This window comes from Podarcis filfolensis (assembly GCF_964270895.1).
Source record: "Podarcis filfolensis genome assembly, chromosome: 8".
In the NCBI taxonomy this organism is placed as follows: domain Eukaryota; kingdom Metazoa; phylum Chordata; class Lepidosauria; order Squamata; family Lacertidae; genus Podarcis; species Podarcis filfolensis.
In genome coordinates this window covers 50,832,965-50,859,978 of record NC_139611.1, presented here as the reverse complement: position 1 = coordinate 50,859,978, position 27,014 = coordinate 50,832,965, and the positions used below count along the sequence as shown (strand labels likewise).

At 48.2% G+C, this 27,014-nt stretch overlaps 3 protein-coding genes across 6 annotated transcripts in view; 1 reads left to right on the top strand and 2 right to left on the bottom strand.

Annotated features, from left to right (window-relative positions):
• The window catches only part of SMPD3 (sphingomyelin phosphodiesterase 3), a 590,910-nt gene that overhangs the window by 305,637 nt on the left and 258,259 nt on the right, over positions 1 to 27,014 (bottom strand). The window lies entirely within an intron of this gene.
• Positions 22,200 to 24,286, bottom strand: TMEM30B (transmembrane protein 30B; the record flags this gene model as incomplete). Its single annotated transcript, XM_083624982.1, has 1 exon — positions 22,200 to 24,286. The coding sequence occupies one exon, from the start codon at positions 24,284 to 24,286 to the stop codon at positions 23,204 to 23,206; it is 1,083 nt and encodes a 360-aa protein (XP_083481108.1). The 3' UTR covers positions 22,200 to 23,203.
• The window catches only part of LOC310767689 (receptor-interacting serine/threonine-protein kinase 2-like), a 30,657-nt gene continuing 27,864 nt past the window's right edge, over positions 24,222 to 27,014 (top strand). Inside the window, exon 1 of one of the 4 annotated variants that reach the window (XM_083624925.1) lies at positions 24,222 to 24,513. The gene's annotated coding sequence lies outside the window, so the exon portion shown is untranslated. Of the gene's footprint in view, positions 24,902 to 25,504; positions 25,565 to 27,014 lie in introns of those variants that run through there. The other 3 variants (XM_083624923.1, XM_083624924.1, XM_083624926.1) reach the window with 3 other exon arrangements.

The window sequence follows — 27,014 nt, the reverse complement described above, 5'->3', positions numbered from 1 at the left end:
TCTGCCCAGGCCACACCCTCCCAGACCTCAGACCTCCCTGGCCCTGCTCAGTGCCTTCCTCTGGTGATTTTACCTGCTGGAAATGGGTCCATGAACTCTGATAATATGCCTTGCATGAACGGTGTGCATCTGGGCACAGCCACCACTGGCACATGGCCCCTGGGAGAGACTGTGGCCCTTGGTCTGAAGCAGGTTATCCACCCTGATCAACAGAAAACTTTTGAGTGAGATAATTCAGCTTTTTGGAATCACGTATAACCTATAACTTGATGTAACCCAAGTTTATTGCAGGCTTGGTGAGGGAGGTGGCCTGTTGAGAGTCCCAAGAGTCAAACAGACAGGCTTGGGTGGCCATATTTGGTCCCTGGGCCTGAGGTTCCCTACCCCTGCAGTAATGGATTGGATGAGGCCATTAAACTGAGGTTAAATTTAGAAAGGTCAGAGGCACTGCTGGTGGGTGGTTCAGACAGGCTAGTGGTACAGATGGTGGTAGGTGGTGGTCACCTCTTCTGGACAGGGATTGTACTCCCATTTAAACTGGATTTGTTTTTATAGCTTGGCAGTGCTGTGTCAGATTGTGAGGATAACCTTGGTGCAAATCCCCACTTCTCCATGACATTCAATAGGGGCCCCAGCAGTGTTCTTCACAAATCTACCTAATGAGACCCAGGCAAGATAAAGAGATGGGAAAAGAGGACACCATGTTGTCTGTTATTTGCTCCTTGAAGGAAAGGTGAGATCAAAAGGTGAGAAACAAATAAACCTTGGAAGGTCCATGGCTTCTACCCTTGGTGGAATGTTTATCCTCCAGGGCCAGCTAGTCAATTGTTAACAGAGCCAGGAATAGGGAGGGCTTTAAGGTGAATGTGACAGACCCACCACATCAATCCATCTAAGTTTATTTAGAATCAAAGAACCATAGAAATGTGGAGTTGAGAGGTACCCTAAGGATCGTCTAGTCCAATCCTCTGCAATGCAGGACTTTTTGCTCTGTAGATATATGCTAAAAGAGAGAGAGGAAACAAACACCCTAATTGGAAATAATGCCTTGCTGAAGTATAAAGATCATGAAAAACTGACCTACACAGCTGCAGTCATTGAGGAAAGCCAGCTTAGGCAAATGCACCATCTTCTTCAGGGCCACAGAAGCAGGTAATCCAGCAAGCCAGGCAAAGAACCTCAGAAGCCCCACCAAAGCACCCAGCTAGCTAGGCTATTCAGGGGAAATGGGGAATACTTGGAAATACTTGCTTGGATCAGAGCATCACAGGGTGGGGAGCCTCAAGCTCCTATATAAGCTCACAGAATGAATTGCTCTCACCTAGGGATGGACGCGGGTGGCGCTGTGGGTAAAAGCCTCAGCACCTAGGACTTGCCGATTGAAAGGTCGGCGGTTCGAATCCCCGCGGCGGGGTGCACTCCCGTCACTCGGTCCCAGCGCCTGCCAACCTAGCAGTTTGAAAGCACCCCCGGGTGCAAGTAGATAAATAGGGACCGCTTACTAGCAGGAAGGTAAACGGTGTTCCGTGTGCTGCGCTGGCTCGCCAGATGCAGCTTCGCCACGCTGGCCACGTGACCCGGAAGTGTCTGCAGACAGCGCTGGCTCCCAGCCTATAGAGTGAGATGAGCGCACAACCCTAGAGTCTGTCAAGACTGGCCCGTATGGGCAGGGGTACCTTTACCTTTACCTTTAGGGATGGATGATGTTGATTTTCACTTCTCACAGTTTCTCATTTTTCCAGTATGAAGTTCAGCTTTCCATAATTCTGCTTCAGTTTGTGGAGATTCTCTTTTTTTAAAGCTCTCCATGAAAATTCATCAGCATTTTAGTTTTTCTTCAAATCTATGCATCTTTTGTTGGCAATTACAATAGGCACATTTTTATTTATTTTTTTGCATAGCAATGTATCACAGTATAATGTGTCACTGCCTGTTATTTTCACTCATGTATATATTTGTATGCACATTTCACTCTGGTAGACACACTTGTGTACATAATACTTGGCTGGTTGACTGCATTGCAAAATTCGGAGATGTGTGACTTCCGAAAGATGGTTGTGTATGGTTTCAGAAGGCTTCCAAAACATGGGTTCACGGGTTGTTTCAGAAAGTGCTAATTTGGTAGGTTTGCCTTTAAATGCGAACTGAATTGCATTTCTCCTCCACCCCTATTTGCATTCTGCCTCTGCTTGACTGACCTGAGGGCATTGACAACAACTCTGCCTCAAGTGAAGCAGGAACATTTTGCCTTTTCATAATAATAAAAAAGGTTTCCTAATCTTGTTATGTCACTGAGTGCTCCACCCTTTTGTACTGTGCCATGATTAGGATTTCAAGGAACTTGGCTTTGCCATGAAAGGAGGCAAGCAAGTTATGTAAGACATCAGAGTCTGGTTTCTTGGTTAGGGATCACAGAGCAACGTTTGCTCCCATGACAACCATGTAACCAGACACCTAGTGGCAGAGAGCTGGACAAAAGCTTCTTCAGAAATCTTTGGGGTGCGGCTCAAAGATGGAGCTCTGAGGTCAGCTGAGTACATTGATGCACTCCCTTTTGTGTTTTGTTTTCCTAGCAGCAGCACTGATGCTTGCTAAATTCAAAGCATGATAAAGCCTGTATACAGAGAAGAGCCTTTTCTGTCTCAAAATAAGGAAAAGGGGTGGAGGTAAAGAATTCGCTGCAACCATGCAAATACTGAAGCAGTAGCATCTCTGGGACCATGCAAGGACTTTCTTTCAGCCAGGAAACTGGTCCACCTAGCTCAGTATTGTCTACACTGACTGGCAGTAGGGATTTCAGACTGGAGTTTCTCCCAGCCGTACCTGGAGATGCTGGGAACTGGGCCTGGGACCTCCCGTATGCAAAGCTGATACTTTACCACTCAGCTGCTTCCCCAGTAGGCACAAAGTTCAGTCCTCTAACATCTTGCCATCATTTGCGTTGGGACTTGAGAGAATCTGGTCTCAGAAAAAGATGTCAGCAAAAAGAATTCAACCTGTTCACTTTCAACTCTCCCATGTGTGTGGCTTTCCATGATGGCCTCGTTCTCACTGAAGTTGTCGGCTTCTGTCTAAGCTTTACCCCTTTGTGCTAATAGTGGAGGCTCCAATGACTGAACATTGTTCAGTTTAATAATAATAATAATAATAATAATAATAATAATAATAATAATTCCCTAAACTTCCCTAAACAGGGCTGCCTTCTGATGTCTTCTGAAAGTCAGATAGTTGTTTATTTCCTTGACATCTGATGGGAGAGCGTTCCACAGGACGGGCGCCACCACCGAAAAGGCCCTCTGCCTGGTTCCCTCGCAGTGAGGGAACTGCCAGAAGACCCTCGGAGCTGGACCTCAGTGTCTGGGCTGAACAATGGGGGTGGAGACTCTTCTTCAGGTATACTGAGCCGAGGCCATTTAGGGCTTTAAAGGTCAGCACCAACACTTTGAATTGTGCTTGGAAATATACTGGGAGCCAATGTAGGTCTTTCAGGACTGGTGTTATATGGTCTTGACAGCCACTCCCAGTCACCAGTCTAGCTGCCACATTCTGGATTAATTGTAGTTTCCAGGTCACCTTCAAAGGTAACCCCACGTAGAGTGCATTGCAGTAGTCCAAGCAGGAGATAACTAGAGCATGCGCCACTCTGGCGAGACAGTCCGTGGGCAGGTAGGGTCTCAGCCTGCATACCAGATGGAGCTGGTAGACAGCTGCCCTGGACACAGAATTGACCTGCACCTCCATGGACAGCTGTGACTCCAAAATGATTCCCAGGCTGCGCACCTGGTCCTTCAGGGGCACAGTTACCCCATTCAGGACCAGGGAGTCCCCCACACCAGCCCGCCCCCTGTCCCCAAAAAACAGCAGAATCAGTTTCCCCCAGAGCAAACAACACCCACCTGGTCAGCAGCAAGACTGCCTACATGTTAGCCATGTGCACATCTATACACCTGAATACAAGGGGGCAGGCAGCTTAGTCCATTCAGAAAAGGAGGAAGAAAAAGGAAACAAAACTGACAGTCCTTCACTGCCGCCCAGTGGTAAAAAAAAATACAGCACAATTTAACAATTTGCAAACAATAATGGAAGTTAATGGGGTTGTGTGGGCTCATTGGAATGAATGGGCATTACTCACTCAGAGCCATCATTTTCAATGGGCTTCCTTTGATTTTAGGCTAGTTTCCCTTTGCACCTCATCCACACTGAAGCGATCCTCAAGCTGACCAAAGCTGCTTCAGCGTAGAGGGCTTGGTGTCACTTTACAGAGGGCTGGACTGGCCCCCTTGGTGATTGCTAGGCCAATATCTGTGTTCTCTTGTACCCATTGTTTATTTTGATTTTTCAAAACAGGGTAACTGATTCACCGTTTCCTTTCCACCACAGCAGATCAGTGTCTTGTCACTGCCTGCCACCCCAGCTAAGGAAGGCACGTGTCAGATAGTTAACTCTTTATCGACAAGTGAAGTACTTATAACAGCTTCCATAGTACTCTGGATACACACATGCATGCATGCTTCTAGCATCTAGCCAGCTGTCCACAGGTCTAGGGCCTGTGGAGCAGTTGCAGCAACAGTGGGGCCCTGCCCCTCTTCCAGCTTAGATACCCTCCTCTGACAGGTCGCACCCATGACCTGAGACTTCTCCTGCATGGAAGTGATACGGAAGGGGGGGGCATGTCTTCTTCACCTTCTTCTTCGCTACAATATATCAATTTATTTCCAATTGTCAATGTCAAAAGGGACTAAAATCTATAAAATTCATAGAAAATCAACGTGCCAATTTGCTCAATTTCTCTAGGACTCCATCACACCTCCCCTGTCCTCCATAATCCCTCAAGCAAGGTGTCAAGACCCTAATCCTGTCAAATCACTCTGCCAAGCCTTTCCTCCAGGAAATGCCAGTACATGGTCTTCTCATCAGGATGTGCTTATCTGCGCATATCTCCAGCTCTGCATATTCCCCCCTCCCTCCTCCATATGTTAATCCTGTGTAACCCAACCTCTTCTTAATGTATTCATGATGTAATCTGTGTAACCCAACCTCTCTTTAATGTATTCATGATGTAACTGGGATGTATTTTGCACTGTATTCTGGGACATGGAGGGAAGTTTCAAAAGTTTATGTCACCCCTTTCTCGCTGTTCAATCTCGCCTTGAACCTGTTGCGCAATAAACGTGGATCTTCTGCAGCTTGCTCCTGTCTCCGGCTGAGCTCATTTTTCTCCGCAGGGACCCGCGGACTTAGTCCGATGAGCTGGGTGGCTGAGCAGCCTCGCACCCAGATTTTTACCGTAACAGAAGCCACTGCTGTTCTTCTCTCTTCAAGCTCCTCCTGGTTCTAGGAGACAGCAGGGCAGGAGAAGGTAGGGAGTTGACTGGTCCTTCTCTTGCCTCAATAGCTTCTTCTTCCTCCACCACATCCTGTGTGGCTTCCTCCATCTCAGACTGCCCTGACTCTTCCTCCTCCCTCTGGCTTGGCTCCTGCCTAGCAGGTGGCACCAAGCCCCATAAATCACTGGGCCCCTCTCCTGGGTCACACTCCTGGCCCCCTAACACCCCCACATACCGTATTTTTCCATGTATAGGATGCCCCCATGTATAAGACACCCCCTACTTTGGGGGACCCCAAATTTAGAAAATGGGCCTATGCACTATGTATATAAGACGCCCCCAGATTTTTAACTTTCTTTTAAAGTAAAAAAAATACACAGAAATGTAGGTAATCTTTAGAGCCCTGCCAGTATCCCACTGGAGCTGTCTGGCCGGTGTCAAGTACAGGGGGCAATGCACTGCCCCCAAACTGAATGAGCTGCTCACCTGATGGGTTTTAGCCAGGTAGTGGGGGGACCTGTGGGCCTCCAGACATTGCTGGACTCAACTCCCATCAGACCATGAGGGTGGCACATGGTCAGGGATGATGATGGGAGTTGGAGTCCAGCATCCTGTGGAGGGCTGCATATCATCTGGAGGACCACTGGTGCCCAACTCCTGATCTAAACTAACCTAAAAAGCATCTAGTCCAAACAAAAAAGAGTAGTCTGTAGGGGGAAAGAAGAGGAGAGGCATGCAGGGATGGGGTAAAGTCACAAGAGGGCTCTGCAGCCCAACCACTGAGGGTCAAGGCAGACTTCAAAGCTAAGCTCACATTATTCTGTTGCTCCAATGATGAGCTGGGCTTCCTTTTTTCTGAACCAAGGCAAGAAGTATTGGGAACTTCAGCACCACTTAAAGCAAGTGGGGCACTGTGGGTGTGTGCCACAGCTCAGCCAGGTTTTTACTGCTGGCATACAATTCTTCCACCCTGATAGTATGGCAACAGAAAAGAGAGCGTGCAGAGCTCTGAAATACTACAGACAGACTGCTGCCTGGACCAACCCTGCCATTCAGTGGGGTGAAGAGACCTACTTCAGGTGGCACCACAAGGGAGGGAATAGGTGAAGGCAGGAACTGGTGTCTCTCTGGGGAAACAAGGGGTCCAAGACTCGGAGCATTTTTAAAAATAGAAGTCAGTCTCTAACCCTCCTAGAATGAAAATTATCTAGCAAAATGTCCTAAGTGTGAAATGAGTCACAGACCCTCCAAGTACCCCTATTTTCCAGGGATAGTCCCAGATTTACAGAAACCTTCCCAGTTTCTGATTCAATCCAGGTATGTACTGCTTTCCTCAGGGCGTCCCTATTTTCATTGGAGAAATATTGGAGAGTATGGAAGAAGAAGAAGAAGAAGAGAAGAGTTTGGATTTGATATCCCGCCTTTCACTCCCTTTAAGGAGTCTCAAAGCGGCTAACATTCTCCTTTCCCTTCCTCCCCCACAACAAACATTGACCCTCCCCCCCACCAAAGCCAAGGAGATAAACAACTATACAACCTGTAGAAGACATTTGAAGGCAGCCCTGTATAGGGAACTGTTTTAATGTTTTTTTGTGTTATATGTTGGAAGTTGTCCAGAGTGGCTGGGGCAACACAGTCAGATAGGCAGGGTAGAAATAATGAAATGATGGTGATGCAGGAGGAATAGGATGCCCCTATTTTCATCAGATCTGGAAGTTTTGGGGTCAGCCTGGTGGCTCCTGGATTTTGGAGCTTTTAACCAATGAGTAAAGTTAGAGCTGTGATTGATGAGAGAGTTGTTTAGACACCAGATGATAGGAATCATTGAGGTCCTACAAAGCTGGCAGTCCCTGGACCTGAGCAGGGTTCCGGTGGCTTGGAGGCAGTTAAAAATGGGGTAGGGGAGGAGATCTCAGGACCTGGGTCACCCCCTGCCAATGCCCCCTGTTTGGTGAAGCATTTGGAAGAAGGAGAAAATTGTTAGTGCAATCAGTCTAATGCTTATTATTGTCAGATCGCAGCCTGTGTCAAGTTAGGAAGTGAGGATCGTTCTAAATCTCAGGGATATTATGGCTTTCAGTTGTCACTCAGGATAAGTCTCAGCCCTTTTGCAGGTATTTTCTGCCTGATGTCTGCATCTCCTTCCTCTCTAATTCTCTGCCCCCTGACAGCCACAAAGTGCTCTGATCCACCCAGCCTGACCTGTAGCAATTCAGGGCTTTCTGCATTCAACTCGTCCAATGCCCCAGTTCCTCCACATATGCCATATTGGGCTCTGATCGTAGCCAAATCCAGTGCATAACAGAAGATAAATAATTCCAATGTTCTCCATTCTTGCAAGATCCTGTTCCAAAGCAACTCATGCAAGGCTTGTGGCTGTGTTTTGCAACCTCACATGCTACTATGCCCAGACCATTTTCTGTAAATGTTTTCTAATCCTGTGGTCAAGCAAGAGCTACCATTCTGCAGAAATCGGGGCGGGGGGGGGGGAGAGACACAGAGAAATATAAAACTTTTCAGATTGCATCACCTAGTCAGTCTTCTTCTCTGTTTAGTGATGTCACTCTAGGGGGGAGCTGGATCTTAGTACTACACAGGGCCCCACTGAAATCTGAGAGTCCAAAGTCCACAACTGGTACTGATCACCAACTGTAACAATGAATATTTTATTTGGGTCCTTCCTTGCTACGCTGAGTTAATTTCTTACTTCTTGCCCTCCCTAAATATCTTGATCCTGTTATCTATAAAGCAAACCCTACTCCTGTTTCTTGGAGGAGGGAACCTAGATGGCTTGAAAGGGAATCTGCTTCTCCACTACACAGAGGCGTAGGAAGGGGGGAGCAGTGGGTGTGGTCCGCCCCAGGTGTCATGACTGAGGGAGGTGGCAAAATGGCAGGCGAGTGGGCGGCACACCTTGCGCCTGGTGGCAACAGCTCTTCTGACCTGGCGGCAGAGAGCAGCCCTCCTCAGCCGTGGTGAGGTGCACCTGGCTGCAGCAGCTCTGTTGCTGCGTCATGTCTGACTTGGCTGCGGAGAGCAGGAGGAGAGTGAGAAGCAGTTTCTCTGCCCCTCTCCTACCCTGAATTGTAGCGCATGGGAGGGCACCCTCTGTGCCCTGCCCCCCTGTTATGTACTGAGTTGAATAGGATCCAAACTGCAGCAGTCTGATTGGTCCTAGAACAATAGGATCCAAAAGGCAGCAGTCTGATTGGTCCTAGAACAATAGGATTCAGAATGCAGCAGTCTGACTGGTCCTAGAACAATGCAGCAATATGATTGGTTGGCAGGAACCACCCAATCATGCTCCAGATAGAAGTGAATCCACAACCTGATTGGCTTACAGTAGAATTCCGGAATTAGCCAATCATGTGCAGCCCATTGTGTAAATAATGTATATAAAGCAGATACCTTGAGGGGACTTTCATTCATTCCTCCTCACCACTATGAGCTGAATAAAGAGCATGAAATCACTTTGCGACTCTGAGTATATTTCACTGGCGACGAAGGTGGGATCCCGCTGAGCTGACTGCCACACACAGCACCGCAGCACCGCCACCTGCCGCACCGCTGCCTCGCACCGTGTATCCAGGCTTCAGCTCCGGGACACAAGGAACTCAGAATGGCAACCGACAGCAGCTTCTCGCCGTTCAACCCAGCATCTGGAGACTGGGAAGCGTACGCCTCCCGTTTCACCTTCCTCCTAGAAGCCAAAGGGGTCACCGATGAAGAAGACGCCAAGAAGAGGGCAATATTCTTCAGCATCTGCGGAGAGGAGACGTTTGAAATCGCCCGGGCTCTCCTTGCACCCGAAGACGTCGCTACTGTTCCATACAAAACAATAATGGAACAGCTGAAGGGGCACTTTTCGCCACAGCCCTCTGTGGTGGCTCGTCGAAATGCCTTCTATGCAAAGCGGCAAGCCCCTGGGGAAACCATAACTGGGTTTGTGACCTCTCTCCGCCAAGCTGCCCGGTTCTGCAACTTCTCAGAGCTGGAGAACATGCTTCGTGACCGCCTCGTCGGTGGCCTGAAGGATGAGAAGCTGCAACGACGCCTCTACGCTAAGAAGGACCTAACGTTCCAGGTCGCTCTGGAGGAGGCCCTGGCAACGGAAGCTGCCGAGAGGTCGACGCAAGAGGCACGGCCGAGCCAGCCGTCCCAACCGCGGGTCCACCACGAAGACCTCACAGACGACTCAGGATCCAACAGGGAGGAGGTGCACCAAGTACAGCAGCGCACTCAAGCAGCCCACATACCACAGCTGCCTCGACGAGAAGCAGGGAACTGCGCAAGCTGTGGAGACAGTCACGAGAGGAGGACCTGCCGTTTCTGCAACGCAGAGTGCAGGCAGTGCAGAAAATTGGGACACATCGCCCGGGTGTGTCGAGCTCGGCCCACCCGACGCCAGGCATCAGATGACCAATCCAAGAGCCCCAGGTCCCGGGGCCCAACACACCAAGGCAACTCGACGGAGCTCACGGACTTCCAGGTATACCAGTTGCCCCACCCCAACGTAGAGAAAATTTATGTAGAGGTACAGATAGAGGGGGCCCCATGCCGCATGGAGCTTGACACGGGTTCAACTCTATCCATAATCTCGGCAAGGACCTTAAGGAAACTGTGTCCTACTGGGGGTCCCAAACTCAGGCCGGCCCCATTCACCCTCCGGGACTTCCAGAAACGTAAGGTCCCCACAGTGGGGGTGGGGACCTTCAGGGTGCAATACCGAGGGCGGACGCGGCAACTGGACTTGCTTGTGGTCAAGGGCCCCTACATTAGCTTACTGGGATTGGCATGGTTTGGACCACTGGGGCTAGCCGTCACCGGGGTGAACCACACTACCTTACAAGTGGACGTGGACGCCATATGCAAGGAATTTCCGGGGGTTTTTGATGGGAAATTGGGACAGTATACGGGCCCCCCCATTGCTCTACAGCTTGACCCCGCAGTACGACCAGTCAGGCTCAAGGCCCGCCGGGTCCCGTTCGCCCTGAAACCCCGTATAGACGAGGAATTGGACCGACTCGTGGAGCAAGGAGTGCTGGAGCCGGTGCCTAATGCCCCCTGGGAAACCCCAATCGTCACACCCGTCAAGCCGAATGGTTCGGTCCGCATCTGCGCAGACTACAAATGTACCATAAACAAGGCCCTCACGGCCCATGCATACCCAGTGCCAGTGGTCAGCCATGTCCTTGCCACCCTGGCTGGGTCGAAATTTTTTGGCAAGCTGGACTTGGCCCAAGCATATCAACAACTGCCAGTAGATGAGGCCACAGCAGAGGCACAGACGATTGTGACGCACAGAGGAGCGTTCAGGGTAAAGCGGCTGCAATTCGGTGTCAGCGTGGCACCAGGCATATTCCAGAATCTAATGGACTCTCTCCTTAAAGGGATTCCTGGCGTCACCCCCTTCTTCGATGATGTGTTGATTGCCGGGCCCACACCAGAGGAGTTTGAGGACCGCCTCCGCACCGTTCTGCACCGTTTCCAGACGGCGGGTCTCAAGGTGAAGCGGGAAAAATGTCTACTAGGAGTGCCTCAGGTGGACTTTCTGGGATTTATGGTGGACGCAGAAGGGGTCCACCCGACTGGGGACAAGGTACGGGCCATTTGTGATGCCCCAGCGCCCAAGAACAAGACTGAACTTCAGGCCTTCTTGGGACTATTGAACTTTTACCATTCCTTCCTTCCCCACAAGGCGGCGGTAGCGGAGCCCCTACACAGACTCCTGGACAAGCGGGCCCCTTGGGTGTGGGGCCAGCGCCAGGAGGCCGCATTCCAGGCAGTCAAGGACTTGCTTGTCTCAAACTCGGTCTTGGCACACTTCGACGAGAGGCTGCCGGTGGTGCTAGCATGCGACGCCTCACCCTATGGCATTGGCGCTGTCCTGGGACACCAACTCCCGGATGGAAGAGAGGTACCGGTGGCATACTTTTCCCAGACACTCAACGCAACCGAGCGGAACTACGCGCAAATCGACAAGGAGGGTCTGGCAATCGTGAAGGGAGTAAAAAAATTCCATGATTTCTTGTACGGGCGGCCCTTCACCGTGGTGACTGACCACAAGCCCTTGCTTGGCTTGTTTGCCTCCGAAAAGCAGACCCCCCAAGTGCTGTCTCCTCGTGTCCTCAGGTGGTCAATATTCCTTGCCAGCTACCAGTATGCACTGATTCACCGCCCTGGGAAGGCGATGGGCCATGCAGATGCCCTCAGCAGGCTACCACTACCGGAAACAGGCCCTGACCCAGCACCTGCACAAGAGGTTATGAGCCTGGAGCTGCTTCCCGACCGCCCCATTCAGGCACAAGAAGTTGCACACCATTCCAAGAAAGATAGGGTCATCTCCCGGGTCCTGGACTGGGTGTGGAGGGGATGGCCCAGCAGCAGCCCCGGGCCAGAATTCGCCGGCTACACAACCCGCAAACATGAACTGTCGGCCCACAAGGGGTGCCTGTTATGGGGAAGCAGGGTCGTTGTTCCCCAGCCCCTCCGCAAAAGGGTCCTCACAGCCCTACACGAGACACACCCAGGGGTAGTAAGAATGAAGGCCCTTGCCAGGAGTTATGTGTGGTGGCCGGGGATCGACGGAGAGATAGAGGCCTGGGTCAAACACTGCCAGGCCTGCCAAGAATCCCGCCCAGATCCCCCAAGGGCCCCAGTCCAGTCCTGGGAGTCCGCCCGAGCACCATGGTCACGCCTGCATGTGGACTTCGCTGGCCCCTTTCAGGGGAAAACATTCTTCATAGTGGTGGACTCCTACACCAAATGGCTGGAAGTCGCACTGGTACCGTCCACTTCTACGTCCGCAGCCATCCGGGTACTACGCAGGCTGTTTGCAACCCACGGGCTCCCTGACACTCTCGTCTCAGACAACGGGACTGCATTTACGTCAGGAGAATTCCAAACCTTCACAGCGCAGAACGCCATCCGCCACATCCGTTCGGCGCCATTCCACCCTGCCACCAATGGCCAAGCAGAACGCATGGTGCGGACCACCAAGGACACCCTTCGCCGCATGACGCAAGGGGATTGGGAGTACCGCCTTGCCACATTCCTCCTAGCACAACACAGCACCCCCAGCTCAACGACTGGCCGGAGCCCCGCTGAACTACTAATGGGTCGGCGCCTTGCAATCAGATTGGACCGCCTTCACCCCGATAGAGCTCAGGATGAGGTAGTGGTGGGGGAAGGCAGGAACCCCCGGACCTTCGAGGCCCAGGACCCAGTGTACGCAAAGAATTTTGGGGCAGGCCCAGCATGGGTACCCGCCACAGTCACCAGGGTCACTGGTCCCGTGTCGTACGAGGTGCTAACGGATGGGGGGCAATGCTGGCGCCGCCACTGCGACCAGATACGGCGACGATTCCCGGGAGAAAACCAGGAAAGGTCAGAGGAGTCCCAAGGGAACAGAGGGGCAGTGAGGCCCATAGAGCAGGAGGGGCCAGCAGGAGAGGCAGAATCAGTAAATACAGAGAGGACCCGCGAGGCCGAAAGGACACCGGAACCAGAACCACGACTGAGCGAGCCGGTTGCACCAGACCAAACAGGCCCATCACAGCCAGCATCCTTGGAACATGAGCCAGAACCTGAACCCCGGACTAGGGAACACCCCAGGCCGCAACGCACACGTAGGCCACCGGCGTACCTCAAGGACTATGAATGCGACCTCCCGGGCAGGACTGGAACTTAGAGGGGAGGGGTGTTATGTACTGAGTTGAATAGGATCCAAACTGCAGCAGTCTGATTGGTCCTAGAACAATAGGATCCAAAAGGCAGCAGTCTGATTGGTCCTAGAACAATAGGATTCAGAATGCAGCAGTCTGACTGGTCCTAGAACAATGCAGCAATATGATTGGTTGGCAGGAACCACCCAATCATGCTCCAGATAGAAGTGAATCCACAACCTGATTGGCTTACAGTAGAATTCCGGAATTAGCCAATCATGTGCAGCCCATTGTGTAAATAATGTATATAAAGCAGATACCTTGAGGGGACTTTCATTCATTCCTCCTCACCACTATGAGCTGAATAAAGAGCATGAAATCACTTTGCGACTCTGAGTATGTTTCACCCCCCTTGGGAGAGCGCGTGCCCTGGGCAGCGCGGGCATATGCTCCACCACTGCCACTACACACCAACAACTTTACATTTATGCTTTTTCCCAGGGTGTGTGATGGACAGATACGCCTACTCCTTCAAGGTTTCCAATCACATACACATCCAAACTGGAAAGCTCAGTTTATCAGATTATGCTTGGATCACTGCCACAAACAACAGCAGAGACTCTAAGACACCGTAGCTGTTCCCACACTGCTACCATGTCTCTCTTCAGCTGGCTGCTGGTTATCTCCTTGCTATTGTATGGTTTCGGGAAGAATATCCATCCAAAACGATTTCCCCCTGGACCACGGCCTCTGCCATTCATTGGAAACTTGCTGCAGCTCAATATGTGGAATCCCTTGAAGGGATTCGAAAAGGTAAGGTTCTTTTTTCTCCACCACCGTTATCTAATAAAAGAGCTGATGGAGAACAAAGGAAGGCTGACTACCATTTGCAGGAGTAAGTGCCATTGGAAGAAAGGGCACAGCAGGAGGGTGTGCCTGGAGCTCACTTTTTTGCTTGAGACTAAATATTTGCTTTCCATTGGGCACAGGGAAAGTCACTTGGAAGCTATAGCAGGTGGCATTTTACTACCTGCTAAGTTACATATCAATTTGACTCAAGGAAATAACTGAGCATCTGTCTGCAATGAAAGTGTGTATGTGTTTTGTAAGGTTTTTGACAGAAGATGGGTACCGTTTGTGGGGGAATGGCTTCACGAGCCAATTTAGGACATATACCAGGTCTAAATAGCCCCATTGTGGGCTGAAGGCTTCCCAGCACTGATACAGTGGAAGGCTTTATATCACTCTTATCTTCTTTATTTGCAATTCAAGATCATGTTCCTTCCTGTCTTGGGTTTTTTTAAAAACAACAACAACAACAACACAAAATTAAAAGTTTATTCTCAGACGGGTTTCACCACTCTATAGACTTAGGTCATTCTGTAATCAAGAGTTGTGATAAGTTTCAGCTGACTCCAACCCTCACCCCCCAAAGAACACTCTTTTGTATAACACACCAGCTTGTTAATTCTGGCTCTGGATTAGTGATAGGCAGTGGCAAGGGGGAAGTGGCTGTCATAGCTGATGTTTATCATGACATTTCTATCCCACCTTTCTTCCAAGGAGCCCAAGCTGGAATACATGGTTCTCCCCCTCTCCGTTTAACCTCACAACAACCCTGTGATGTAAGTTAGGTTGAGAGATAGTAACTGGGCCCATGGTTGCTTTGTGAGCTTCATGACTGAGTGAGGATTTGAATTCTGGTCTCCAAAGTCCTAGATTGTTTTGGGTTGGGGTTACCTGCTTTTTTGTCTGTGTTTTATCTGAGGGAGGCATTTTACCTGTATTTTGGGTATTCTGAGCATCACCAGCTTTTCTTCCGTAAAATGAGTATTTTGTGGTACCCACGGCCATTTCTCGCATTACTGAATGTGCTCCTTGGCCTCAAAAAGGTTGGGAACCTTTCGTTAAAACTATTGATGCCTACAAGGCATGCTGGCTACACACAACCTCAAGGTTCAGTGTCAGTTGGTTATTTAGGACCAGTTTCAGGGAGTGGAGGAAGGATTGCTATCAAGCTTCGCTTATGGGTTACAAAAGAACCTGGCTTGCCACTGTGGGAAAGAGGTTGATGGACTAAGATGAATCTCTGGTCTCCTTCCTGTGTTTTCTTCAAAGATGCTGGGGGAAGAAAGCTTAAGTGAGTACAACATTTACACACATAATAACAATGGAATTTTATTTCTGGTTGTAACTGAGACTGCTGGTCCTCAGAGAAATGCCAAAAGGAAATGGACACTGTTGTTGGCAAGGGTGCATGCCTGAAGTATGAAGATTGGGAGAACTTTCCCTACACCCATACAGTCATCCATGAAATCCAGTGTGTTTCAAGCATAGTGCCCCTGGGAATACCCCAAACACCCATCCAAGACATAGAGGTTTTGGGGTACACAATTCCCAGGGTAAATTCTGCAACATTTGAATGTGAGCCATGTTGGTGTTCCCTGGGCATGCAGATGGTAGGCATTATGAGTTCTGTGTAGCTGTTTGATTATTTAAACCATTTATCTAAACACAGAGGTGGCACATCTCATTTTGCCACCTGAGGATATATGGAAAGGTGCTGCCCTGTGTGCCCCTTGCCACCTCTGCCAAACCTCACTTACTGGGGCCATGCAGCTACAGCTTCTGGGTTCCAGCGAGATCTCGCAAAGGCCTCTGCAGGCCTCATGCCACCTCCCTGAGACCTGGTAAGCAGGACTGCTGTTACATCTCCCTGGAACCTGGAAGCTGCCACAGCTGCTTCTCCTCACTTCTCTGGCTGTGGTGGGTGACACGCCTGCAGAAGAATCCTTTGGATTCTGCCACCTGAGGCACCTCACTCAGTCTGCCTCATGGATGGGATGGTCCTGATCTAACAGAAAGCAACTGAAGGAGGCTGGGATCTCACACCCAGCAGTGGTGGTGGGGAAGGGGCTGTCTATTTTTTTTTTTCCTCTCAAGGATCACCGAGTGTGTAGATTCAGACACTTTGCTTATCTACAAGTTCTGGGTAAAAATCAGATCCAATAAAAATATAGCACATCTTCTTGATCTGGTTTTTCACCATGGCAGTCCTGAAAAGCAAAAGATCCATTATTTTTATGGTTCAGGCAATAGAGATAGCTGTGATCTGCAATTTGGTGGTGGGTGGAAACCTATGAAAAGATTCTGCAGTTTCAAGGGGATCCATTCTCTCTCTCTCTCTCTCTCTCTCTCTCTCTCTCTCTCTCTCTCTGTGTGTGTGTGTGTGTCTTTGCATCTGCTTCTCATTTGCTCCAGCTTCCCTCCTGCACTTTCAGTCTCTCTGCTTCCAATCTGAGCCTTGAAAAGCACATTAGAGCTGAAAGAAGTAAGAAAGTGTGTTGCACTTTGGACTTTATCACTCCCCTCTATGGACTCAGCTATATAGCTGCACATAAAACATTTTAAGTTTGTTGTAAAGTGCAATATACAAATGTGACACAAGATGGCGACAGTGAGCTATGGCAAATTCAATATATTTTTCAAAACGTTTTTTAAATAAGCATTTTTATAACATTTTTAATATGTGTGTGGATTCCACCTATGTATCCTTCAAGAGGAGGAGAGAAAAGTAACTCACCATTTCATTTCCCCTTATCTCATGATGAACAGGGCAAAGAGAGGGAAGCTCAGAGGCTTTGTGGGTGCCAGGGAAAAACCACATGGGCACCATTGCCAACCACAGCATTAGTGCTTCCTTCTGTAGTTCTCTTGTGTTTCCTGTGTTTCTCTTTTCTTTTTCTTTTTGCAGGGAACCACAGTGCTAACCAATATTGCTTCTGCCCTTAATGATGAGTCTCAGCGGAAGTACCCATTTGAGTTCAACCCCCTCCAACTTCCTGAACAAAAAAGGAGAGTTTATAAAACAGGAAGCCTTTCTCAGTAGGTAAATTATTTCTGTCTTTCTAACTTCTAATCACTTCTTCAGCAATGGCAGAAAAATGTGTCCCAACGATCACATAATTCACCTATGGGACACCCTGTACCTGCATCTATGAAAGACCTGGAACATGTTTATTTACAGGATTTTCACATTGTCCATTAACAATAAATCGCTCCCACAGGAGGCAGTGATATCCATCAACTTGACTGGCTTCAAAAGAGGATTAGACAAATTCATGGAGGCGAGAGGTATGAATGACTGCTAGCCATAATGGCTATGCTCTCCCTTCACTGCTGGAGGCAGCAATGCTTCTGAATACCAGTTGCTGAAAAACACAGGTGGGAAGAGAAGAAGAAGAGTTTGGATTTGATATCCCACTTTATCAGTACCCGAAGGAGTCTCAAAGCGGCTAACATTTTCCTTTCTCTTCCTCCCCCATAACAAACACTCTGTGAGGTGAGTGAGGTGAGGCTGAGAGACTTCAGAGAAGTGTGACTAGCCCAAGGTCACCCAGCAGTTGCATGTGGAGGAGCGGAGACGCAAACCCGGTTCACCAGATTACGAGTCTACCACTCTTAACCACTACACCACACTGGTTTAGTGCTCTTGTGCTCATTTCCTGCTTGTGGGTTTACCACAGGCATCTGGCTGACCACTGTAAGAACAGGATGCTGGACTAGATGGGACACTGACCTAATCCAGCAGGCTCTTCTTATTGTTCTTCAGTTATCTGGGCAATGTATATTTGAACATGTGCACACACACCCCATAAAAACGTAAAAATACACTATGAACGGGGGGGGGACCCCACTTCAAGGAAACCAATGTTATGTTTTTATTGTACACCACATATACTACAGTATTAAATGGGATATAACTTATTAAAATAAAATAAAAAATTGAATCAAGTATGCAATAGAGGAAACAGAATGTCTGAGGACTAAAAAGTGGACAAGCATGAGTTTTCATTTCTTCAGGGGAATGAACGTGTCAGTTGGCACATGGCAGCCAAACAAAACTGCACTCCCAAGCCAGTCCTGTTTTGTTTTTGTTGCTTGTTTATTTGTGCTATATTTTTCCACATGCACCTTGGTTTGACAAGGCTTCCAAGGTGGCTCACAAAAAATACAAAATAAAGAATTATTTTAAAATGCTACAATTGATATCACAATTAAATCAAAATTCTTTCCACTTATTTCTTATTCACTTGTAGATTTATGAAGTGCTTCATAACCCAAAGTCCTCAAAATGGTTGACAATTTGATAAAAATAAGATAAAAAGATAAAAGGTTACAGTTTCAGTAAAACTGAAACTAAAAGCAATAAACCAATTCCACAATTGTGCAAACAATATTCCATAAAATGAGTGGGTCACACTTCAGTAACAGTCTTCTTAATTTTTTTTTTTAATTCCTTCCAGTAGCACCTTAGAGACCAGCTATTGGTATGAGCTTTTGTGTGCATCCACATGAAAGCTCATACCAATAACAAACTTAGTTGGTCTCTAAGGTGCTACTGGAAGGGGAAAAAATTATTTTGTTTTGACTACGGCAGACCAACACGGCTACCTACCTGCAACTTAAATAAAAAATGTATTCAGTAACTGCCTAAATATGCTAGGCACTTGTCTAATTTCAGTTGGTAAATGGTTCCAGCAGGATGGGTCTGCAACACTAAAAATCTTGTTTCTAGTACAAACTACGGTAAGTATCCATCCGGGGCATATGGTATTCTCCACAGTGCCCCATCTGAGCAGTCCAGTTGCCAGGCAGGGATATATGGGGGTGGGGGGGAGTGGCCCTTTAGGTAACCTGGTCCCAAGTTATTTAGGGATTTAAATTCTAAATTCTTAATTATTCCTTATAAGCAAGGGTCATCACAGTTCAGAATCGCAACATAAGCAGAGTAGATGGAAACACTAAATTAAAAAGTGCAAATAAAAATAGGTGACAAGGGATGATCGGGGTGCTGTAGCAACCGATTTCCTCCATCATTAGAGGGTTGGGCTAGAATGAACTTTGTGTCTCTTTCCAATTCTGGGATTCCACTCCAGAAGATGGGCAGAGCAGAATGCATTAATTTCTCAGAACAGAATCTACATCACAAGTTTTCCATAAGAGCTTTGCTTGTCCTCACTTCCTTTCTCTAGAACAGGGTTTCTTAACCCTGACTGCACCATTGAAACTTCTATTGCCCTGCCCAGTGACTTGGGATTTGGAGTGAAGTCATGCTATCTGGAGTGGCCGTAGCCTCAGTTTGAGAATTTAGGTTTGAACAAATTTTATTTGGAAAATACTTAATATAGAAAGCTCATATAATTTCAATACTGTTCTCATGAGTCTGAGGTCCCCCCCCAAAAAAACCCCCACACAAATGCATATATAAGCCTGTATCTGGCATTTTTATGCAAAGGCTATTCTGACTTTTGGACTATATTCTGCTCCCTTGCACACAAAAAGGGATAGGCTATGTAGGAGCAAGTACATCTCATGATACTATACCTCATTTTCTTTGACTCTGAGTAATGTTTATCCATGTGACATAGTTCTTCCATTTCAAGCTGTGGTTGTGAAAGTCTCCTGCCACATGTTGCAAGTATTTCTTAAGAAAAAAACACCGCAAAAAGCAGAAAAGTCCCTTGGCTGATTTGCATTAGAAGAAAGGGAAATGCCCAGAGTTTTTGTAAAACACACATGCTGCTTACATTCTTTCCACAGGACATATAGAGTAGTTCACTCTACTATCACCTCTATGGAAATGATTAACTTCTGGATACTGCACTTTGCTAAGGAATATATTTACTGCATAACTGAAGAAAAGAGGGGGAGCACTTGAGTGTGAAAAGAGACTTCCCAATCTGCGTTTTATTTGTAAGCCAGGTGGGGTGAGGCTTTCGTTTCCTATAAAAATACAAAGGAACGAGAATGTACATAACTATGGATCAGCAATTATTAGGCAAAAGGGATTTTTTTTAGGAGCAGGGGGAAAATTCCCAAGTTGCATGAACAGCAGTCTTCTGCTCTGTCCAGAGTAGGTGACAGCATGGGGTTTTTTCCAGTAGAGGGGTGGACAAAACTTTTATCATTCACCCACTCCGTTTTGCAGCTGTTCATGACCAAAGATTTTGTTATTTCAATATAACTCAGTTTATTTTATTTTTATTTATGGAAAAGAAAATAATTACAAACTGAACATTCCCCCCTCCCTTTCCCCAACCCAAAGGCAAAGTTTAGATGTAAACAATAATAGTAAAGTTAATGCAAGCACTGAACTGCATAGAAACTGAAAGCTGCTAGTACAGTATCAATAGGTAGGAGACTGTTAACACAATCATATATTATGGAATGCAGCAGATACATTCTGTTCTGGAGATACTTCGTTTGTGTGCTGTATGAATGGCCGCCTGTCTGCCATGAGGGAATCAAGTGTTTTGCCCTCTAGCCAAGTTTCGCCTCAGTTTTTCAGAGTGCTATGTCCCAAATTATGTTATACCATTTTTGTGTATTTAAACGCTTTGCTTCTTTCTAATTTCTAGCTTTCCACATTCTTGCTGTCATTAATAAGTAACCAATGAAATGAGTTATCCAAGCAGGGTAGACCTGGATACAAAGGGTTGCAGCCAACTAAGTCCTACTCAGAGTAGACCTAAATTAGCCATTGTCTATTAGTTTCAGTGGGTCTACTCTGAGTAGGATTAGTGCACAACAGAACTCTCCCCACTTGGGAGAGAAACTAGAATTCAGAGAGAGACTGACTGCAAGACTGGAAGTAGAACAGAGGTGGGGAACCTCAGACACAGCAGCTAAATAGGGCCTTCCAAACCTCTATTTGGCTCTCAGAACTCTCTGCAGGCCACATGCCTCTCCCTCCACGCTCCATTCAGGCCTTGCTGCACATCTTCCATGAGTGGTTTTGCTTGGCTGGAATGGGTCTCCTCCGCTTTTCTGAATGGAGGGCAATACGGTGTGTGTGTGTGTGTGTGTGTGTGTGTGTGTACAGAAAATTGGCATACTATGCAAAGGTAACATTTATATTCATTGCTTGCTATTGGCTCAGGCTGGCTTGTTAACAATAACATGTGATGTAGCTTTCAGGTGTATGATAACCTTTGTGGCTGTATTGGCAGCTATTGTTACATCTTGACCCTCTGGTTAATGAAGTTTGATGAAGGCATTCAAGCAACAGTTCAAAACTGTTCCAGGTGTGTTTTACAACAGGGAATTTCATTACTACAAGCAGTTTCTGAGCTCTGGGTGCAGTACTATGCCTAAAATTTCAGATTAAAACTGCCACTGCTGGAAGGAAAGGAGGACCTTTTTCTGCTTCCCCATTTCCAGCTACTCTCTGGCTGGAGAAGGAACCCTCATAAGAATATTGGGGGGCAGGGGAAGTAGGGCTTTGTTTTTTGCAGTCTTTACATGAGGACTAGACCATGTGAAAAATGAACATAAGATTTTTAGCTGCAGTTCATTCATTTTCAGCTTTGTATTCTTGTTATAAAAAGTGTGCCTATTACAATCCCATCTACTTGAAGTTAAAAAAGGAACAGACCTGGAAATTTTGATCATGAGTCTCCTGTACCATGTCCATTTCAGCCACTTGAGAACCACTTAAAATGATGAACCGCTTTAAAAGACTGAATACATGAGGTCAGGCTCACTGGCTACCTCTTTTGGTCGTGGCGGCTGGAAAACAGTGCCAAAACTTGCCAACAACCTATGGTTGGTTCCCCACCACTGCTGCCATTTCTCCTGGGTGATGGAAGAAATAAGCCTTTTGTGGATGCCAGCAAATTGGATTTCTTGCATACTTCACACATGTAAAGTTTTCTTTTCACTCTACATGCTGGAGGATGCACAACTACAACCAAAGCTTTTGAGTTCCCCCTTGGCAGAAGGGCACATTTCACATCATCCATGCCTAGGGCTGTCCAGATGCTATTTCCACTCTTTCTACAAATTGGGCAAGATCAGGAAGGGTCCTTGTGCTTGGATGCTTCATTTCCATCCTCCTCCTATGCATCACACTATATGCTGAAGGTCACACCCAAACTGGGATGTCCCACAATCATTTTATCACTGGATATGCCTTCCACATACAGCCTGGGGCGTGGGGTGGGAACAAGTGAACTCAAGTGTATCTCCAAGCAACGTGATTTCTTATCCATTCATATGTCACTGAAAACCAAGCAATCTTTCAGTGTTCTGTCACTCTAACAACCAAGTCCTCCTCTTGATTACATTTTGCTTAGCTGCAGTGAAATAAGTAGGACTTCCTGCTAGGTGGGTGAGTTTTATTGAAATGGAATGACACTAAAATATGTTTCAGTTCTCAGTCATTCAGATTTATTCAACCTTCTATGGAATGAGAATTTAAAAATGTGATTAGTTACCAAAAAGCATGATAGAAAAGATATTTCCAGTCAGTTCTCTGCAAGCAAAACAGAACACTAGAAAATCAGCATAGATGGATTTCCTGTGCATGCTACTTTATATTCTTTTTCCTCCCAGTAGCATGCTTACCATCAATCTCAACTGGCATGTCTTCATAAGTGAATGAGAAGGCTAAAGAAACTGATACCTTAAAACCCAAGGCATCCAAAGATGGTTGAATCCCAACAAAGAATTTAAAATGCATTATTAAGCAAGTGCAGCTAGCTCATAGTCAACACAATAAAGTATGAAGAATGCTGTAAACTCCACCAGTGAACACACTTTGTGTATCACTGCATGTAGAATCCCCCAGGTATCTATGCATCACTTCTGAAGTTAGCCAGACAGCATATCCACAGACGACTGCTGTAAAATAAGACACACAAATGTATGATACTACATTCAAGTCATTCCAGTAGGACTCTCAGCCTGGGAACAATTCTGCTGGAGAACAAATCAAAGTGCTGAAGTATGTTCTCAGTATTAAAACTTTGGCATGGTACCCCTTTTCAAAGGACATCTCTTCTCAGTATTCTGAAAACAGGCCATGTTTCATAAGAACTAAACAAGAGGAGAGTCTCCTGTACCCTTAATTAAACATGGATTTCCCTGGGGGCATCTCTGTTGTGAATAAAGAAAACCATGCAGTGGTTGGCTATCCTTGGCAGATATACCCCACATGTCTGAATTATAGTGACTGAAGATGGCAGCACACACATTCTCACACACAATTAGAGGCATCTATTTGATTCTCAACTACTCTGAAGATGAGGCTTCTTTTTTAAAAAAGAAAGGCTACAAACTAAGTTCAATTCTAATACCAGAAATAATCTGGCCAGCAAACTTTCTGCAGCAGTCCTCCCCTAAACCTGTTGACTGTCGGAGTCTGCTCCATTAATCGTCCTCATTTTGGTGTCGATATTTCAAATGCACAACTAGCATGACAATGCCAGTGAGGATGCAGGCCGAACCACAAACGAGATAAGCAATGCCCAAGAAAGGATTCTTTCCCCCCATCCAGGAAAGTGTGCTGAAAATGACCTTCTTGCCACCATTGAAAGAGAGGACAGGGTAATTGTAGGTGACATTGAGCTGGTACGTGCCACGGGGCAACCCCACAGAGAAATTCCCCTGGCGGATGCGGGCGTACAGCTTGCGGAAGGTGGGCAGGGCGGCGATGCGCATCCACACAATGAAGTCCTCATTGACAAAGCCCGTGTTGTTTGGGCCCGTGTTGTTGCCCAAGTCATAGACTGGGTAGGGCCAGTTGGGAGGCTTGGTGGTGTTCTTGAAGGCCAGTGCCAGGCTCCCATTGACCAATTCAGGGTTCCGGAACTTGACGTTGGTGTCGGTCCACCAGGAGATGCCTCTCTTGTCCAGGGGCACAGAGACCATGGAGCCATTGCGAAGCACTTGGTAGAGGGCGAAGGTATCATTGAAGAGGCTGTTGGCGATGTTCCCGCAGGGTGCGATGGGGAGCTTGTGGTTCTTTTGGTAAGGCTGACACTCTGTGACGGGGTTGGTCAGCGCCCAGGAGTCCCCGCTGAGCTGCGCGTTGTCGCGGGAGATGCTGTAGCGCCGGTTGTTTTGGTAGTAGTTGGAGAGCTGATAGTAGAGGCAGACAGGCGCAGGGTAATCCATGGGCAGCTCAAAGCGCAGCACGCAGGTGCAAGGTGCATGGCGGGTGGGGCTGCTGGTGACGTTGGCGCAGCGAGAGCAACTGGAGCCTGGCGCGCCGGTGTAGTCCAGCTCCAGCTCGTGGATGTCCTCCGAGGAGAAGTGGAGCCCCAAGCCCAGGGCCAAGAAGGCCGCGCCCAAGCAGAAGAAGAGCGGCAGCACCGTGCCGGCCGACAGCAGAGGCTGCCAGGCCGGGAGTCGCTGCTGAGTGAAGGCCGTGTTGTCCGGCTTGTTTTGCGCCGTCGGGCCGCGGTCCGCCGGGGCGTGGCCGCCGCTCACGTCGTACGAGCCCGAGGCCATGCGGTCGTCGGGGTGGTCGACCTCAGCAGAAGCGGCAGGCAAGCTCGGCGGGAGCCTGACCTGCTTGTGAGGGGAGTAATTGCGCGCCAGCCTCTCCCGCGGCCACCCGGCGATGGGCTGGCAGGGGGGAACGCGCGCTCGGCCCTTCGCCGGCCAGTCAGTCCGTCTCTTCCGCTAGTCCAGGCAGCAGCGGGTGGCCTCGGTCTGCCTGCGACACCGCCCCGCAGGTGAGCGGGGCCACGCCCCCAGGGACGCACAGGTGAGGGGGGCGCGACCGCGCGTACTCCGAGCTACCACCCAAACGCCTTTGCGCGTGCCCTTGCTAAAGCGCGCGAGACGGCCCTTCAGCCTACCCAAGCCCAGGTAGCGGGGCTTGGTGGACCCCGAGTTCCGTTCCCGCGCTTTTCTCTTCTTCTCAAGCTCCGCCCCTGGCGTCGGGCCAAGGGAGAGACGTCGCGCGGGCGCCTTCTTACGCACCTGTGGTGAAATGGCCCGCTGGAAAGTCTGGGCGGCGGCGGCGGCGGCGGCGGCAGGTACTGCTTCTCCAGCCCAACCCTGCCAACTTCCACCTTCGTGGCCCCGCCCCGTCGGGACTGAGGTGCTGACGCTGCTCAGGTAAGAAGGCGCGCTTTCGGCTGCGCACCTGCACCTTGTTGGGACTCAGGAGGCATGGCGGCCACACGCGGTCCGTCCCCGCCCTCCCCCCCCCCACCCGCGAAGAGGAATATTTATATTTATTTTGAAGAATTTCATCTTAAGGAGAGCATATTGATATTTTGAATAAACAAACACTTAAAATAGCTCACACCTAAGCTAAAAAGGTGTGAGCTAAAAAGCTTCTGAATATACTTTCCATATGTTTATAAACCACCTTTCTTCATCATGAAACCCAAGTTGGCATACATACGCTTTACAGACACCGACCAGACCCAAACCTGCTTAGGTTTACCTAAATGGTGACTTCACCTGCCTTCAGACCAGCCAGTAGAGGGACCTGTGACCTTCTTTATGCAAGGTTGACACCCAAAGAGAAATGCTACCTGCAGTGGCGTAGCGTGGGGGGTGCAGGGGGGGCCGACCGCACCGGGCGCAACATCTGGGGGTTAGGGCAAATCCACGGGTTAAGGGGCGCAAATCCACGGGTTAGGGGGCGCAAATTACTTGCCTTGCCCCGGGTGCTGACAACCCACGCTACGCCACTGGCTACCTGTAGCATACAGAAGGCAGTGTTCCCATGTTGCCACCCACAAAGCTTTTTGCCATGACTGAATCTGATGGGTGAATAAGTTGCTGCTACTGAGCGTTATTCATTTCTAAAGCATTGCTTTTGCAATATAGGAAGCAGTCTCAAGTCAAACCATTGACCCATCTCGTTCCATATTATCAGTGTCAAGGATGAGCAAACTTCAGACTCATTGGATCTTCTTTGGGGTATTTCTACTAGAACTCAAATTCTGCTAACCAGAGTTGTGGGAGTCATAAAGCCAGGGCAGAGGCTTGTAATATTGCAGGGTGCCCCCTGACCTCGGCTGACCAGCACTTTACAATGTATTGGAATGTATTGACCTTAAATGGAGTTGTGTTTCCTCTGGGCAGTGATGACCTTATATGGCGATGTGTGTAATAAAAGCCTTGACCGGATGAGGTAACGTGAGACATTGGCAAACGGCCATGCGGCTGGGGAGAACAAAGGAGAATAAATCGGAGGAGGGCAGAGAAAGGAGCTGCTATTATCCATCATGAAAATATAGCTGGCTTTCTGTGTCATTTTTCTATGCTGTGCGCCATTTAATGATGGCTGGACTCCGTCACAGAGCCATGTGCAAAAGACACAAAAAGAATGAAAGAACAGTGTGCCTTTGAGTCTCAGGATTGCTTTTCGGTACTAGAACTGAATTTAGCTCACAGTACTTTTACACAAAAGTCTACTCTTGGTTTCTCATGTCAGCAACCTGATTCAGGTGGAGAAAAGTTGTTTTGTTGTTGCTATCATTTAGCAATTGCAATCCCTTGCCAATCTCCTGCAAAGCAGCCAGAGATCAGCCAGTAGGTTTCAGCCAGGAGCTCTTTCTCAGCCTTGCATGGAGATACAGTGGTACCTCGGGTTAAGAGCTTAATTCATTCTGGAGGTCCGTTCTTAACCTGAAACTGTTCTTAACTTGAGGTACCACTTTAGCTAATGGGGCCTCCCACTGCTGCCACGTGATTTCTGTTCTCATCGTGAAGCAAAGTTCTTAACCTGAGGTACTATTTCTGGGTTAGCAGAGTCTGTAACCTGAAGCGTCTGTAACCCAAGGTACCACTGTACTCGGGTTTGGATGTGGGGCCCTTTGCAGACACAGATGCAAAGCACACACTCTACCGCTGAGCAACATCTTAACTGTTTACCCTTGTCTACCCAGCCAGTTGGATATGTGAGTCTTGCAGGGTTCTCTCTCCCTCTCTCTCCCAAAGTTGGTGTCATGTGTAAATTTTGCTACAGATGGAGAAGCCATGTCTCACAAAGAAAACAATATTTAGGGTTGGGTCTGTTGTCATGTTTCCTATTGCTGATCTTTAAAAACTTCCTCTTTGAGTTAATGCCCTTGGAAACTTTGCAACAGAATAGGTTATATGCAGTTTTGCTTGGGTGAGTTGAGAGTTCAGTAAACAGAAAGCTAGATTCCTGTTTTTAACTCTTGTCAGGGAATTACCTTTTTAAAAGAATGATATGGAGAACTCGTGTCAC